This window comes from Oncorhynchus mykiss, chromosome 4 (genome assembly GCF_057628025.1).
Source record: "Oncorhynchus mykiss isolate SJ-2025 chromosome 4, ASM5762802v1, whole genome shotgun sequence".
Lineage (NCBI taxonomy): Eukaryota > Metazoa > Chordata > Actinopteri > Salmoniformes > Salmonidae > Oncorhynchus > Oncorhynchus mykiss.
Window position 1 is genome coordinate 45,145,647 of NC_143025.1, and position 14,550 is coordinate 45,160,196.

At 42.3% G+C, this 14,550-nt stretch overlaps 1 protein-coding gene across 4 annotated transcripts in view; it reads right to left on the bottom strand.

The window, feature by feature from the left end:
- The window catches only part of LOC110521854 (WW domain-containing transcription regulator protein 1), an 81,272-nt gene extending 67,733 nt beyond the window's left edge, over window positions 1-13,539 (bottom strand). For 3 of the 4 annotated variants that reach the window (XM_090232136.1, XM_090232135.1, XM_090232133.1), the window contains exon 1: window positions 12,548-13,315. In XM_090232136.1, coding sequence (XP_090088262.1) covers window positions 12,548-12,951 — 404 coding nt within the window. In that variant the 5' untranslated portion in view covers window positions 12,952-13,315. Of the gene's footprint in view, window positions 1-12,547 lie in introns of all 4 variants that reach the window. The other variant, XM_090232137.1, reaches the window with a different exon arrangement.
- Window positions 13,540-14,550: the final 1,011 nt, after the last annotated feature.

A 14,550-nucleotide genomic window follows, 5' to 3' on the forward strand; every position in this document is an offset into this window, starting at 1 on the left:
GGACATTGGCGAGTAGTATGCTCGGGAGTGGTGTGCCCGTTTACGAAGCCTGACCAGAAGATCGCTCCGCCTGCCCCTTCTGCGTCGGCGTTGTTTTCAGTCAGCTGCGGGATTAGATCCATTGTCCTGGGTGGTGTTCCGAAGAGAGGATCTGCTTCGGGAAAGTCGTATTCCTGGTCGTAATGTTGGTAAGTTGACGTTGCTCATATATCCAATAGTTCTTCCTGGCTGTATGTAATAAGACTTAAGATTTCCTGGGGTAACAATGTAAGAAATAATACATAAAAAAAAAAAAAATACTGCATAGTTTACGAATAACGCGAAGCGAGGCGACCATCTCTGTCAGCGCCGACAGACAATCATACTGAAATACATTTCATGTTCAATAAAGTTCCATTTTGCTACTTGTAGGCTACAGTGTTTCGATCCCATCAGTAGACACATGACGCCCTTAGCGACTGTTCTCTCTGCGTAGAGTTTTGGGAAATGCATAATACATCTCTACATCTGATGTGGAAAAGATGCATAGTTTTTTTTTTTTAAAACACTTGTAAGTCTAAGTTCCATTGTTACTGGGAAACCAGGCCATGGTTAGTCCTCCTGTGTGTCTGTGCTCGTTTGAGTGTTTATTATAAACAAGCGTCTGGCAACAACTTCAGTCGGAACCTTGATAAGACCAGGACACAAACACAGGCAGCACTACAGATACGGCTGGTCTGTGATAGGTCAGATTCCACAAACGGAAACAATCACAACTAATATGTTGTTATACATTACATATAAAATCTGCCATGGAATTTCAGCTACACAGAATTCAACTTACAACAGATTTAGGTCTGATTCATGTGGGTCTGTATGAAGCACTTTGAAGATACTGACTGCCATCTAACATCAAACTCATGCTTAATTACAGACTACCCTTATTCATAGATTTTTGTTACAAAAAACATCCATACATTAAGGAATTTTGGGCTTTCCAAGTAAAGCAGACACCCTGGTATGCCGTGTGTGAGACAGCCTTGTGTGTGACACACACACATACAGCTTGGAGTCTACAGCCCAGATGAAAGCACTACGCTAGGCATAAACTAGATAGAAGACATGTAGGTATTTATGAAGGGCTCCAAGCAGAAGATGAAGTTTTGTTTATCTCCTCCATTCTCTCCGGTGTCATGACTTTCACCTCCGCCTCAATGTATCAGGACAGACTGTCCAGATCTCAGTCCCAACTCAAACCCCTGTACTACATCAACCCAGCCAGAGAACAGGACATTGGTTAGCTAAACACGGATTGACCTCTCTGCTCCTCTGCCTCAGCATTAATCACCTACCTCCTCCAGTCCTGAATCCAGGGATGTCAAAGCCACCCACGCAGATCTCCCTCTCTCCATTATCACTCTTTCTATCCCTCTCACCATCATTCCCCATCACACAGACCAGTAACACTTTACAGTAAGTTATACTGTGCACTGTACCTCCCACACACCTCTATCAGGCCTACTGAAGCGAGCTAGGCAGCTACTACCCAGTCCAGCTTGGGAACGCAGGGTTAAGCTCTCTGCTCACTTTACTCTGTTATTATACTGGTGCGTGTGCGCTTCGGGGAGTCAGATTTTTTGGAGCAACGCGCACCTTTTGGTAACATATTATTTTACTTGCCAGTGTAACCTACAAAAGGTATTCCAGTTTGAGATGGTGTTGTAATGTAATAGCTCCGGTCTCAGCTAAAAATAGAATGTCATACTTTTTTGTCAAGAAAATAAAAAAATATCACACGGCAAGCAGCGGTCTAAATAAAATACCTTTTCGGGGGATTCTAATAATTTAATAAGGCTACAATGTTGTTTGGTTTATTGTTTGAACAGTCACTGAGATTATATTTATCAATGCAAAATAGGGTACATAGCCTAAAGACCGATCATTTGTTAGTTTGACAGTGGGATCTTTTTGTGTCTAAAATGAACTAAGCGAGAAATGGTGGTGGAAATGCCTTTCTGCACAAATATTGATATAATAACCATCATATCAAAGTACTCTTGGAGTCATGTGATGATATGGTGTGTGGTCCACTACGATTCGGGAAGCCATGCAGTTTATTAGGCTACAGATTCACCACCCTGTGAAGTTAAAGTGCACAGTGATCTTGTTGCTCCTGTTCAATAAATATTGATGGTCTTATTCTGGTGACAGGATGATTGATGCTTGACTGCCATTTGACAAATACAGTGGGGCAAAAAATAACAATACTTATTTTCACCATAATTTGCAAATAAATTCATAAAAAAATCCTACAATGTGATTTTTTGGATTTTTTTTCTTCTCATTTTGTCTGTCATAGTTGTAGTGTACCTATGATGAAAATTACAGGCCTCATCTTTTTAAGTGGGAGAACTTGCACAATTGGTGGCTGACAATACTTTTACGCCTACTGTTTCTGCGAGCTGTTGGCTAGAGCGCACATGCAAAGACCAGAGCAGATACATTTGCTATTTTATTGAAAATGCAAATAGGAACACATTGAACTTTTGATTTTTTAGTCGGTACATGACCCGAAAAAGTACATTGGGTGCACTACGTCCTCATGCACTGACTTTTATCCGCAGCAAGTCCGTTTGGTGGAAACACTGTCCTCTTTGTAACTAGAACAGTAGTTGCTTTGAAAACTGTATTTTTCCCGCAATTGCATTTTGAGCAACGGTCATGTGAGACCCTTTACAGATAGCTGAGCATATGACGCACGTCACTACTTTACAGGAGAGGCATTTGAACCAAAAACCTTTTTTCAACCAAATACATTTTTGGGGGGGCCAAAATGCCTTCTTGAACGTGTGAGCTTTCATGTGCCTTAATAACAAACTCGTATGTAATCAGTAAATGTAAATAAAATGTGAAATCACAAAGTTCTTAAGACACTGAGAAAATACAGAATCTTGCCACGCCATGATTGGTTGAGATGAGGGGGCTGGGACATTTATGAGAAAGAGAGACCATTCTGTCACTCAAGGCTTCTCTGTCAAATGGCAGATCCTGCTCTATGCTACTGCAGATATTTGAAAGATCCATTGTATTTACTAATATTTTAATCATGGACTACATGCAAAGTGTAGCTACAGCTTTAAATGCCAGTGGTGTCCTGAATAAAGCTGCTGGCATCGACAAAGCTCTGTCTTCTGTGGCTAAAGCAGTCTGGACTGGTTGAAGCCGAGTGAGAAGGATTATTTTGAAAGTGTTTCAGTCTGCCATGAATCATTATAATCCATAGACCGGTAAGAGTCCACAGTTAAAATTACAAGATAACTACTTTGAGACAATAACGCATGTAGCTTTCATTGAACATCTTCATTGAACAACATTTGAACATCTTGGCCATGTTCTGCTATAATCTCCACCTGGCACAGCCAGAAGAGGACTGGTCACCCCTCATAGCCTGGTTCCTCTCTAGGTTTCTTCCTAGGTTGTGGCCTTTCTAGGTAATTTTTCCTAGCCACCGTGCTTCTACACCTGCATTGCTTGCTGTTTAGGGTTTTAGGCTGGGTTTCTGTACAGCACTTTGATATATCAGCTGATGTAAGAAGGGCTATATAAATAACTTTGATTTGATTGCTAGCTATATTGCTAGCTAGTTAGACAATGGCATACTGGTGCCGTTGTAGCTTGCTTCATCCCGCAATGAGCCATTGTTTACAAATGGCCACTGTGGTCCGAAATAATCAAACACCATGTTACGTTATAGGGACACATGCTAAATTGGCTAACCACGATGAAATGATAGCTAAATAGCTATTGGATTATAGATTAAGGTAGTTTTTTGCATGCTCTACTAACGTAAACTCACTCACTCACTTTCGTACATCGCCTTGGTCCGTACAATTGACCTTATTTTAGCACCCCAAAAACGTAATACTTCCAGATCAACTGTAATGTCAATACCATTGTAAAGCACAATTTCTCCCCTTTCCAACAGAATCAATTACATGACCTAAACGCTGCCCGTTTCTGCATGATTCAAGCATGCAATGAGCCCCGTCGGGTCTTTTAAAAAATGGCGGGTGGGGAAGCGAAACTAATGCGTGATAGTGAGAAGGAGAGATGTTGTGTGGGAAAATTGCTTTTTTTCACTCGATCTGTCCAACTTATCGCCTCTAAAATGTAAATAAAACACTAAAGAGTTTATATGTGTCATTACATACCTATTTGAAGGTTTGTGTCGAATTTGAATCGGGTTTTTAGGACGGTGCTAAAGTGATCTTCAGAAGTAAACAGCAAGCGGCTTTGAGAATGATGATCGCATGCAATGACGACGCAAAAAATTACTAGGTATCCCCCCTTACCCCCATCACTGTCCATTTCTTGTTTTTAAAGGATGAGAGAAGTGCTACACCTGGTGAAGAGAGATAAGACAGAAATAGTTGCTTTATGCGTGCTGCACGTTACGACATGACACGTCACGATGTAACGGAGGGTCCGTTTTTTAAACTTTTCTCCAATACTATAGATCCATTACCATGTCGATCAACACTTGAATAGAAACCTAGTTCACACCCCAGATGTTGAAGTCAACAGTCGCTACAGTCCCATTAGTTTTCTTTGTAGCCTCGTTTGAATGTTGCGGTTGCGCACATTTGTACGGAATGGGTTGAGTTTACTTTAGCTGGTTAGCCAGATTAATACTATTTACAGCTAGCCAGCTGGTAATTATGAAGCTAAACGTTTGCTACATCTAGCTAGTTATCTTGTGTCTGCATTGCCATTGTTGGGCTGGAAGCAGGTGTGTACAGGGCATTTTAGTACAGCTGTAGCAGTCAACAGGCAAGCTATAGGACTTCAATTCATGTTTTATCCAATTTTTCTGGAATTTGTCTTTCAGCATAAACCACCGGTACAAGATGATCAAGGGTGAACAAGCAACAATTCTGCAATTTTTTTCTTTGTACTTGAGGAGTTTATTGCTTGGACGTTATTGAATGAATGTTATTGCTGGTATGCAAGGTTTTAATGTTTTGTCTATTTGTGTCTGCTTTCCTCCTTCACAGCTTTAATTGCCTGGAGCCTGGTGTTGTTGTGGCCTTTCACTCAGATGGAACCAGGTTTCAGCTGCTGTACAATGTTGAAGTCCATCCTCCCAGAGATGTGAAAGCATTCCCCCGGACTGGACACAACTCGGCAAACATATATTTTTAAGAAGACAAGGAGTTTTGCAATGAAAAGGCTATGGACATTCCATGTCCTGCTCCAAAGGACAGGACAGAAATATGCTCTCAGGCTAGATTTCTTTGTTCATATCATAACCTGCAGTTACTTTTAAGTTACTTAAAAGGATCTTATGATATAGGCCTAGATATTGTTTTTATCTAAACCTTTAGCTGTGTTCCAATACTCATACTAACATACTGTATACTAAATCACTTAATGAGTATTTACTACTATTCGATCACAGCTTTTGGTGTTTGTGTGTTTTACATTTTTCGTAATTATAGGCTACTATCTTTAGCACTTGAAATTAATAAAGTATTTTATTGTTGAAATATTTTCTGTTTTTTTAAGCACATGGCCATATTCGCATGTGTTCCAATGTGGATTATTTAAGAGATGGGTGGGTCTAAGGCTTTAGAGGGTGTGAACGATACTAAATGGCAGTAAACAATGAACAGCACTGTAGCTAAAATGGCGGCGGAATAAATGGCAGCAGTTTTACAGGCGCCTAACCAATTGTGCTATTATGTGGGGTTTTTTGCGTTATTTGTAACTTATTTTGTACATAATGTTTCTGCAACCGTATCTACAGCAAAAAAAGAGCTTCTGGATATCAGGACAGCGATCACTCACCTCGGATTAGACGAAGATTTTTCTAAAACAAAGACGACGCACAAGACAATCTCCAAACACACCACAGGACCGACATCCCCGTTATTTGCTAAAGGAAGCGACGCAGGTACAGAGGACAAAGAGCCGGATGCCTGGTCAGGACCCGGAGAAGGCGACTGGGAAAGCTGCCGTTACAGTCAATACTACTTGCCAACGTGCAAGCATTGGACAATAAATTAGACGAGGTACGATCACGAATATCCTACCAACGGGATATCAAAACTGTAATATCCTATGTTTCACGGAATCGTGGCTGGATGACGACATGGATATTCAGCTAGCGGGATATACGTTGCACTGTTCATCATATATGCATAGTCTCTTTAACCATATCTACATACTTCCTCAATCAGCCCGACTAACCGGTGTCTGTATGTAGCCTCGCTACTGTATATAGCCTGTCTTTTTACTGTTGTTTTATTTCTTTACTTACCCATTGTTCACCTAACACCTTTTTTGCACTATTGGTTAGAGGCTGTGAGTAAGCATTTCACTGTAAGGTCTACACCTGTTGTATTCAGCGCACGTGACAAATAAACTTAGATTTTATCAATGGGAAAGGTTCTTTATTATACTACAATAGGCAATTTAATACTGTAAATGGTTTGCCTAATGGGGTAACTTGGTGAGAATGTTCAGAGAATCCATTTAGGAAATTTGGTGAAAGTATTCCTTTTCTCTGTTTCCCAAGGATTTGATTAATGTAGAGCAAGTGTGAAAATCACAGCAAAATGTTTGAATGCCTTTTGCTCCTAAATGGGATTATACATTTATGAACCTTTAAAGCAGCATTACTTCCCCATGTTTCCTCCAACTACATATGCTTGTGCTTCTCTGAATGCATATCTCCCTCCTCCATGTGCACAGTGGGGAGAGGGAGTAAGTGGCTCGCTCACACAACAGCTGACAGCAAAACAGGGACAGGCATTTACTTTTTTTTTTTTTTTGCAGGAATCAACATAACGCATCGGCTATTACTGTAATGGTTTTAGTAAATAATGGTTTCAGTACAATCTACAGGAACGTTTTGTCGCATAATCACAGACTTATGCAAAATGCTTTGGTGAGAGGAAGGCAATGTCGATGTCAGTAATTTTCTGTTTATTGTCCCAGCTCTACATGTCTGACCTATTACCAGGTACTACCATAGGACTCAAAATAAAATGTCAGGCCTTAACCCTATTATTTTTCATTTGAGTAGTACACAGTGTATCCCATCCTTTTTTGGGACATTCAACTGTACAGTAAAAGTCTGCAATAGAACAAAGAAAAAGTTCTGAAAAAACGAATGCCTTAAAGGGTTTTAAAGGCAGACAGGACAGGAGACATGATGGAGCAGCAGTGGCATCCTTAACAAAGAGCTTAGAGTGAAACTAAAAAGATCCAGCAGCTTCGGGACAAGCAGGCAGACTTTGTTATCCTGCCTAGTTAATTGCAGGGTGCGGTGAGGCTGGGGCTCCCAGCTTTGTTGGTGGTGACAGAGCCAACTGTGAAAACCTCTGCATGAGCAGGCATGTTCTCACCCCCGGCCGGGAACCAGAGAAAGGAGAGGGAGAGGAGACACCTCCTTGAGCCTGGGGTTAGACTGCAGTCGTTCCCTCCCGTTCCTTTCCTCCTCTCCACAGGTGCCAACAAGAGAGCTCACAAAAAACAGCCTCAACCGCTCCGTCTTTCCATCCCTCCCCTCAAACTCTTTCCCTGCCTCTCACTCCCACTTGTTCTCCTTCCACTCTTACCCCCTTCTATTTCTCTCCCTCCCACCTGTCCACCCCCTCTCGCTCTTTCCCCATCTCTCAGTCTCTCCTCCTCTCTCGGTTTTTCTCCCATTACAAAATCGTTACATGCAAACACAGCCAACCCCCTCTCCTTTTTCTGTGGAAAGTTATCTAGCTAATGAACAGCCAAACCTACTGATCAGTGTTCTTTCTGTTCCGTGGTTGTTCTCCTGACGTGGCAAGTTCTCCTGAGGGTCAGCATGCAGCCAGCCAGCCATAGAGCCAGGCAGTACAGACCAGCCATGTCCCTCTGCTTCTCTCATCATCTCACACTATGTGTTTACATTTCAGCCTGCCGGTTTCCTGGGAAAAACACCCCTCTGTATTTTTATTCATTATTTCACCTGGTCAACTGGCGTTTAAGCTAATGTTGAACTGATATGGATTACTCTTGGAGACAATGAGCATCGGGCTAATGTCTCGATGGGCTGTTGATACTGTTAAATAGAGTAATCCAGGAACAGATCTAGGTAAGTGTAAAAAAGGGTGTGTTCACACCTTTATAATTACTGTCCCTATAGAGGACACCCTGCTGAGCTGACCCCTACCACACAGCCCTAACCTCTGCCTAGTCAGATAGCCATGGTGACCCCTGGGGCAGGGAAGAATGGGTCTGCCTGGTCATCTTGTTCCACCGAGTCAAGAGTCACAACAATCATTTGCATTAAGACTGACTGTCTCCAGCAGGAGAGGTATGAGCCAGCAGAGGAAGGCTCTGCACTGATAAGGTAATCACTTTTTATTTAGTTTGTCATTTTTCTTTTCAGAGGTAATCCCTTTCTTATCAAGGTGAACAAGAACAGGGATCACAGGTGTGTGTGTGTTTGAGATGGAAACAGGTTACAAAACAGTGATAGTTTGGATTCACATTGATAGTCAAACACACACACATTTCGTTTCAGTTTACCTTGGGCATGTGTTAAAGTGAGAGGTGAAAGGTCACTTATTCTGAAAAGATGGCGCTGGATGGAATAGCAGCTGTTTTACGGGCTCCTGACCAATTGTGCTATTTTAAAAAAATCTGATCCTAACTTTTTTTGTACATAATGTTTCTGCCCTGATTTCCTATGACCGAAAAGAGCTTCTGGACATCTGAACAGCGATCACTAACCTCGTGGTGGATGAGGATTTCTACTTCAATGACACTGAGGCGAATTACATACTGCACATTCCGAACCAGGCCCAAATCGGTCTTACCTCATTTCTACCAGCATGTCACCTGTGCAACTGGAGGCAAAAAACAAAAACTCTACATCACTTTTATTCCACACACAGAGACGCAAACAAAGCTCTCCCTCGCCCTCCATTTGACAAATCTGACCATAACTCTATCCTTCCGATTCCTGCTTAGAAGCAAAAACTCGAACAGGAATTACCAGTGATGTGCTCAATAAGGAAGTGGGCCAATGAAGCGGCTGCTCGGCTAAAGGACTGGTTTGCTAGCACAGAGTGGAATATGTTCCAGGACTCATCTGATGGCATTGAGGAATTTACCATATCAGTTATTAATAAGTGCATCTACGATGTCGTCCCCACAGTGACCGGACGTACATATCACCACCAGAAGCAATATATTACAGGCAACATCCACACTGAGCTAAAGGCTAAAGCTGTTAATTTCAAGGAGCAGGACACTAATCCGGACATTTAAGAAATCTGGCTCCACCCTCAGATGAACCATCAAACAGGCAAAGTGTCAGGACTAAGATTGAATCCTACTACAACAGCTCTGACGTTCATAGGATGTGGCAGGGCGTGCAAGCTATCACGGATTAAAGGGAAACCCAGCCACAAGTTACCCAGTGACGCGAGCCTACCAGACAAGCTAAATGCCTTCTATACTCGCTTCGAGGCTAGCTAAACTGAACCATGCATGAGAGCTCCAGCTATTCCAGGCGACTGTCTGATCATACTCTCCGTAGCAAATTTGAGTATGACCTTTAAACAGGTTAACATTCACAAGGCAGCAGGGCCAGACGGACTACCATACTCAGAGCACATGCTGACCAGCTGGCAAGTGGCTTGACTGATATTTTCAACCTCTCCCTGACCCAGTCCGTAATACCTACATGTTTCAAGCAGATCCTTGTGCCCAAGAACACCCAGGTAACCTGTCCTAATATTTAAATATATTTCATAATTCATTTATTTTACTATGAGATGTGTATTGTTGTGAATTGTTAGATACTACTGCACTGTTGGAGCTAGGAACACAAGCACTACTCTACAACCGCAATAACATTTGCTAAATATGTGTATGTGACCAATATAATTTGATTTTAAATGACTATCGTGCCACTCTATCGTAGCACTCACATCTGTAGCCATGAAATGCTGGTCATGGCTCACATCAACACCATCATCCCAGACCCACTCCAATTCGCATACTGCTCCAACATATTCACATATGACGTAATCCGTGTTGCACTCCACACCTTCCTTACCCACTTGGACAAAAGGAACACCTACGTGACAATGCATTTCCTTGACTACAGCTCAGAGTTCAACACCATATTGCCTTCTAAGCTCATCACTAACCTAAGAACACTGGGACTAAACACCTCCCTCAAACTAGATCCTGGACTTCCTTACGGGCCGCCCCCAGGTGATGAGGGTAGGCAACTACACACGGGGGCATGCCTAGTCCCTTCCTGTACTCCCTGTTCATCCACGAATGCTTGGTCGTGCACGACTCCAACACCACCATTAAGTGTGGGCTCCTGAGTGGCGCAGCGTTCTAAGGCACTGCATCTCAGTGCTAGAGGCATCACTATAGACCCTGGTTCAATTCCAACCGGCCGTGATTGGGAGTCCCTTAGGGCAGCGCACAATTGGCCCAGGGTCGTCCGGGTTAGTTCGTGGGTAAATAAGAATTTCTTAACTGACTTGCCTAGTTAAATAAAGGTTAAATAAATAAAAGTTTGCAGACAACACAACGGTGGTAGGCCTGATCACTGATTACGATGAAACAGCCTATAGGGAGGAGGTCAGAGACCTGGCAGTGTGGTGCCAGGCCAACAACTTCTCCCTCAGTGTCAGCAAAACAAAGGAAGGGAGGTGATCATGGACTACAAACGGAGAGCGGAGCACGCCCCCATTCAGACGGCTGTAGTGGAGCGGGTCGAGAGCTTCAGGTACCTCTGTGTCCACATCACTAAGTACCTGTCATGGTCCAAACACATCAACACAGTCGTGAAGAGGGCACGACAATGCCTCTTCCCCCTCAGGAGGCTTAAAAGATTTGGCATGGGTCCCCAGATCCTCAAAAAGCTATACAGCTGAACCATTGAGAGCATCTTGACAGGCTGCATCGCCTCTTGGTATGGAAACTCCTTGGCATTGGATCGTAAGGTGCTACAGAGGGTAGTGCATACAGCCCAGTACATCACTGTGGCTGAGCTCCCTGCCATCCAGGACCTCTATACCAGGCGGTGTCAGAGGAAGGCCCTAAAAAGTGTCAAAGACTCCAGCCCCCCAAGTCATCGACTGTTCTTTCAGCTACTGCATGGCAACCGGTACCGGAGCGCCATGTCTGGGACCAAATTGCTCCTGAACAGCTTTAACCCCCAAGCCATAAGACTGAACAGATAATCAAATGGCTACCCTGACTATTTGCATTGACCCATTTTTATTTGCACCAGCTCTAAGCACACTCACTGGACTCTACCCAAACACTCAAATATACTACACTGACACTCCAACACACACACACACTACCTACGGTCGCTCACACACACACGCATATTGATGCCACACGAAAACACACATACATTCACACGGTGCTGCTACTGTGTTTATTATCTATCCTGATTGCCAAGGACTTTTACCTCTACCTACATGTACATAATACCGCGTACCCCTGCACATTGACTCGGTACCGGTACCCCTTGAAAATAGTGTCATTATTGCTGTTTTATTGTGTTACCATTTCCTTTATTTCTACGCTAATATCTTACTTTGCATTGTTGAGAAAGAGATGGTAATTAAGCATTTTACAGTAAAGTCTACACTTGTAGCATTTGACGGCATGTGACAAATAAAATATGATTTATCCCAGTGCGTGGGTGAGGATTAGAAACACTGCAGCCATTGTGGTTTAACCAGCTGGGGCTCAGAGAACGAAACCAAAGACAACTTCACTGCTGTTGCACAATACACTAGAGGTGGTCTGTGATCACGTTGCACAAGGAGATACTTCACTAATGAATGGAGAAACTTTCCATTGAGTTTACTAGGGCCAGGTGCTCGTTTATATTATTATATAGGTCTAGCACAACACTGACTAATTCTAGCAATGAGATTAACCTACCAGCCTGCATGAAAAAAAAAATGACAGTGTTCACTGCAAGCACAGACAGGTAGGCTACGGCTCACGCAAAATATGAGGCTACACGCCGTATTGGGTTCGACTTGTGTGAACAATGCCGCATTCAAAACAATTGGGAACTCTGAAAAATACGAGGTCTAATCATGACTTCGGTGATCTTCAGGTTGGAAAGTCGAGTTTGAATTCCGAGTTGGACGATCGAGTTCCCAGTTGTTTTGAACGCACTGAAGTCGTAAGTGGGAGATTTCCGAGTTCCCAGTTGTTTTGAACGCGGCATAAGTGGTGGCATTATAGGGTCTTAGCTGACAGAGCCAAACAAAGACAAAAAGTGTACTCAGTCAAACTGTCCGCACAGCGCTCAAAGGGGCCACTTGTTCCGCACAGTGATCCAAAACTATTGTTGTTAGGATTTACACTCAAATTACACAGATTTTCCACAACCCATTTAGGCCCATCACTTGAGATGAACCAAAGTTACCTGAAGTGAGGCTTGCACTGACTGAACCTGGTGTTTTGTTTTTTTAAAGGGACTGGAGACATGTGTGTTTTCTGTATAGTAATAAATAAAATAAAAACTTACTTGAGAAAGTACTTCTGTCCAGTTGACGTGTAGGCCATCTCCCATCCAGGAGGCAGGGGCAACTCTTCGGCAACATCGAAAGACTGGTGCCGGATGTGCGAGTGATGTACTGGGCTTGGAGTTGAATTGGCTCCCAATCCAAGCTGTAAGGACGCGGGCGAGGAATGTGACCGTACGTGTTGTACGGTGAGCCTGGGCGGGTGGCTGCCCGAATCAGTGCTCGACTGTCGGGAGTGAGATCCAGAATCTGGCTCCTTGAAAAAAGACTCGGGTAACATTTTTTTCCTCCATGAACTGGGTTTCGGGTTCATAACCGAATTAAAAAGCGCCTCAAGATCCGTATCAGAGTCCTGAGCGACATGGATAACTTGTTGTCCTGGCATTGGCTGCAGTGGGTTGCTCATTTTGGCTTCGTAGAAAAGTTACAACACAATACAGAAAATATAAAACGAAAACGTTTCGAGGCGAAGAGAGATATCAAACCTTGAGCTCTCTTTAAACGGTCATAAACCCTCCTCTGTGTGGACAAAAAAATAGTTATCACCTTGCTGCCGTCAAACTCGCGTTAAAACAATTCTGAAAGAGTTAGATTTGTTTTTTAAAACACTAAAATGTTTCCTTACATTAGAAAAGTAATAAGAACTGTACTTTCTCTTTGCCTCGGCCAGTTCGATAGCTCTTGTTGGTGCTGCCCGAACTTCACTCCCGTCCCAAAGTTTAACTCAACTTTTTACGACGCCTGTGTCAGCAGTCGTTCATGAATTATTCATGAGCTCCGGGGCGAGAGGGGTTTAGTACAGTTTCGTGATTACAAAACCATTTCTCAAATGACAAACTATTGATGGCGGGTGTAACAATTTTGAAAATGTTTAAATAGTTACAACTCAACGCCACAAAGTTGCGGAATAGAGTTGAGAGTTTGTTTTAGCAATAAATCACGGCTGCTTCGTTCTGTTACATTTGGAGATCATTTGGGGACGGTCTATAGGCCTAGAGACTATGAACTAAAACAATGTTAAGAATAGTTCAAGTTAGGCTCTGTGGACAGTTTTCCACTATCTGTCGATTGGACAAGTGAAATCATTTTGAATGTAAAGTAGTGAAAAAATTACCCATCTGTTGAATAATAACTTGAAACTTGTGAGGGTCTGAGATGTTTTGTCATTGCCCATATATAGTATGAAAGATAGGCTGCGCCCATGCCTGTCAGATGTAGGCTACCCTACTTTTCCCCCTTTATAGTGCATTTTCACTCCCACTTATTCAACACAGAGGTCAATTCTGTATAGTGTGTCCAGAGGCCTACATTAGAAAAAATGACAAAAACACTGTGCTTGTTATCATTTCATTACTATGTCAACAATGTACTTCCAGACATTCTGAAATTCACTAAAGCATCCCATGTATGTAACTTTAGTCTTTCACTTTTCCATGATTCATGACAGTCTCAAGCTAATATTTTTTTTATGTTCAGAGCTTTCTCTGTGCACTTCTGTATCAGTTCTGCCCCACATTTTGATGTAATTAATTAAGACATTAGACTACTCATGGTGGATTCTATCCAAAGTTGTTTTTTAAAATCTAAAATATCCACTAATGAGTTATTACTCGCAAAACCCAGACAAAAATAAAGACCATGATTTTGGAAAATGTCACGAAATTTAAACTATTGAATAGTCTTTTTGGCAAAGGATTGTTGACATATACTTGAGATTTGTATCTAAAAACATGAGAAATAATTGATCAAAGTTGGCATATTCATTACATTTTGTCCTCACCCAGGCCTCCTTTAAGACTCCATAGAGCTTCATCTATAGGTGCTAAAAAGCAAATATTGATTTCGTAAGAAGCGTTACCACTTGTCCTGTACGATGAGTAGTATTTAGATTTTTTTTAAAGTTTTACATTGATTTATGAATATAGAAAAATCGACATTTAGAAAAGGCATGTTTAAATATATTGTTTAACATACTATATTCTATAAGCATATCAAAGTTCAAGAG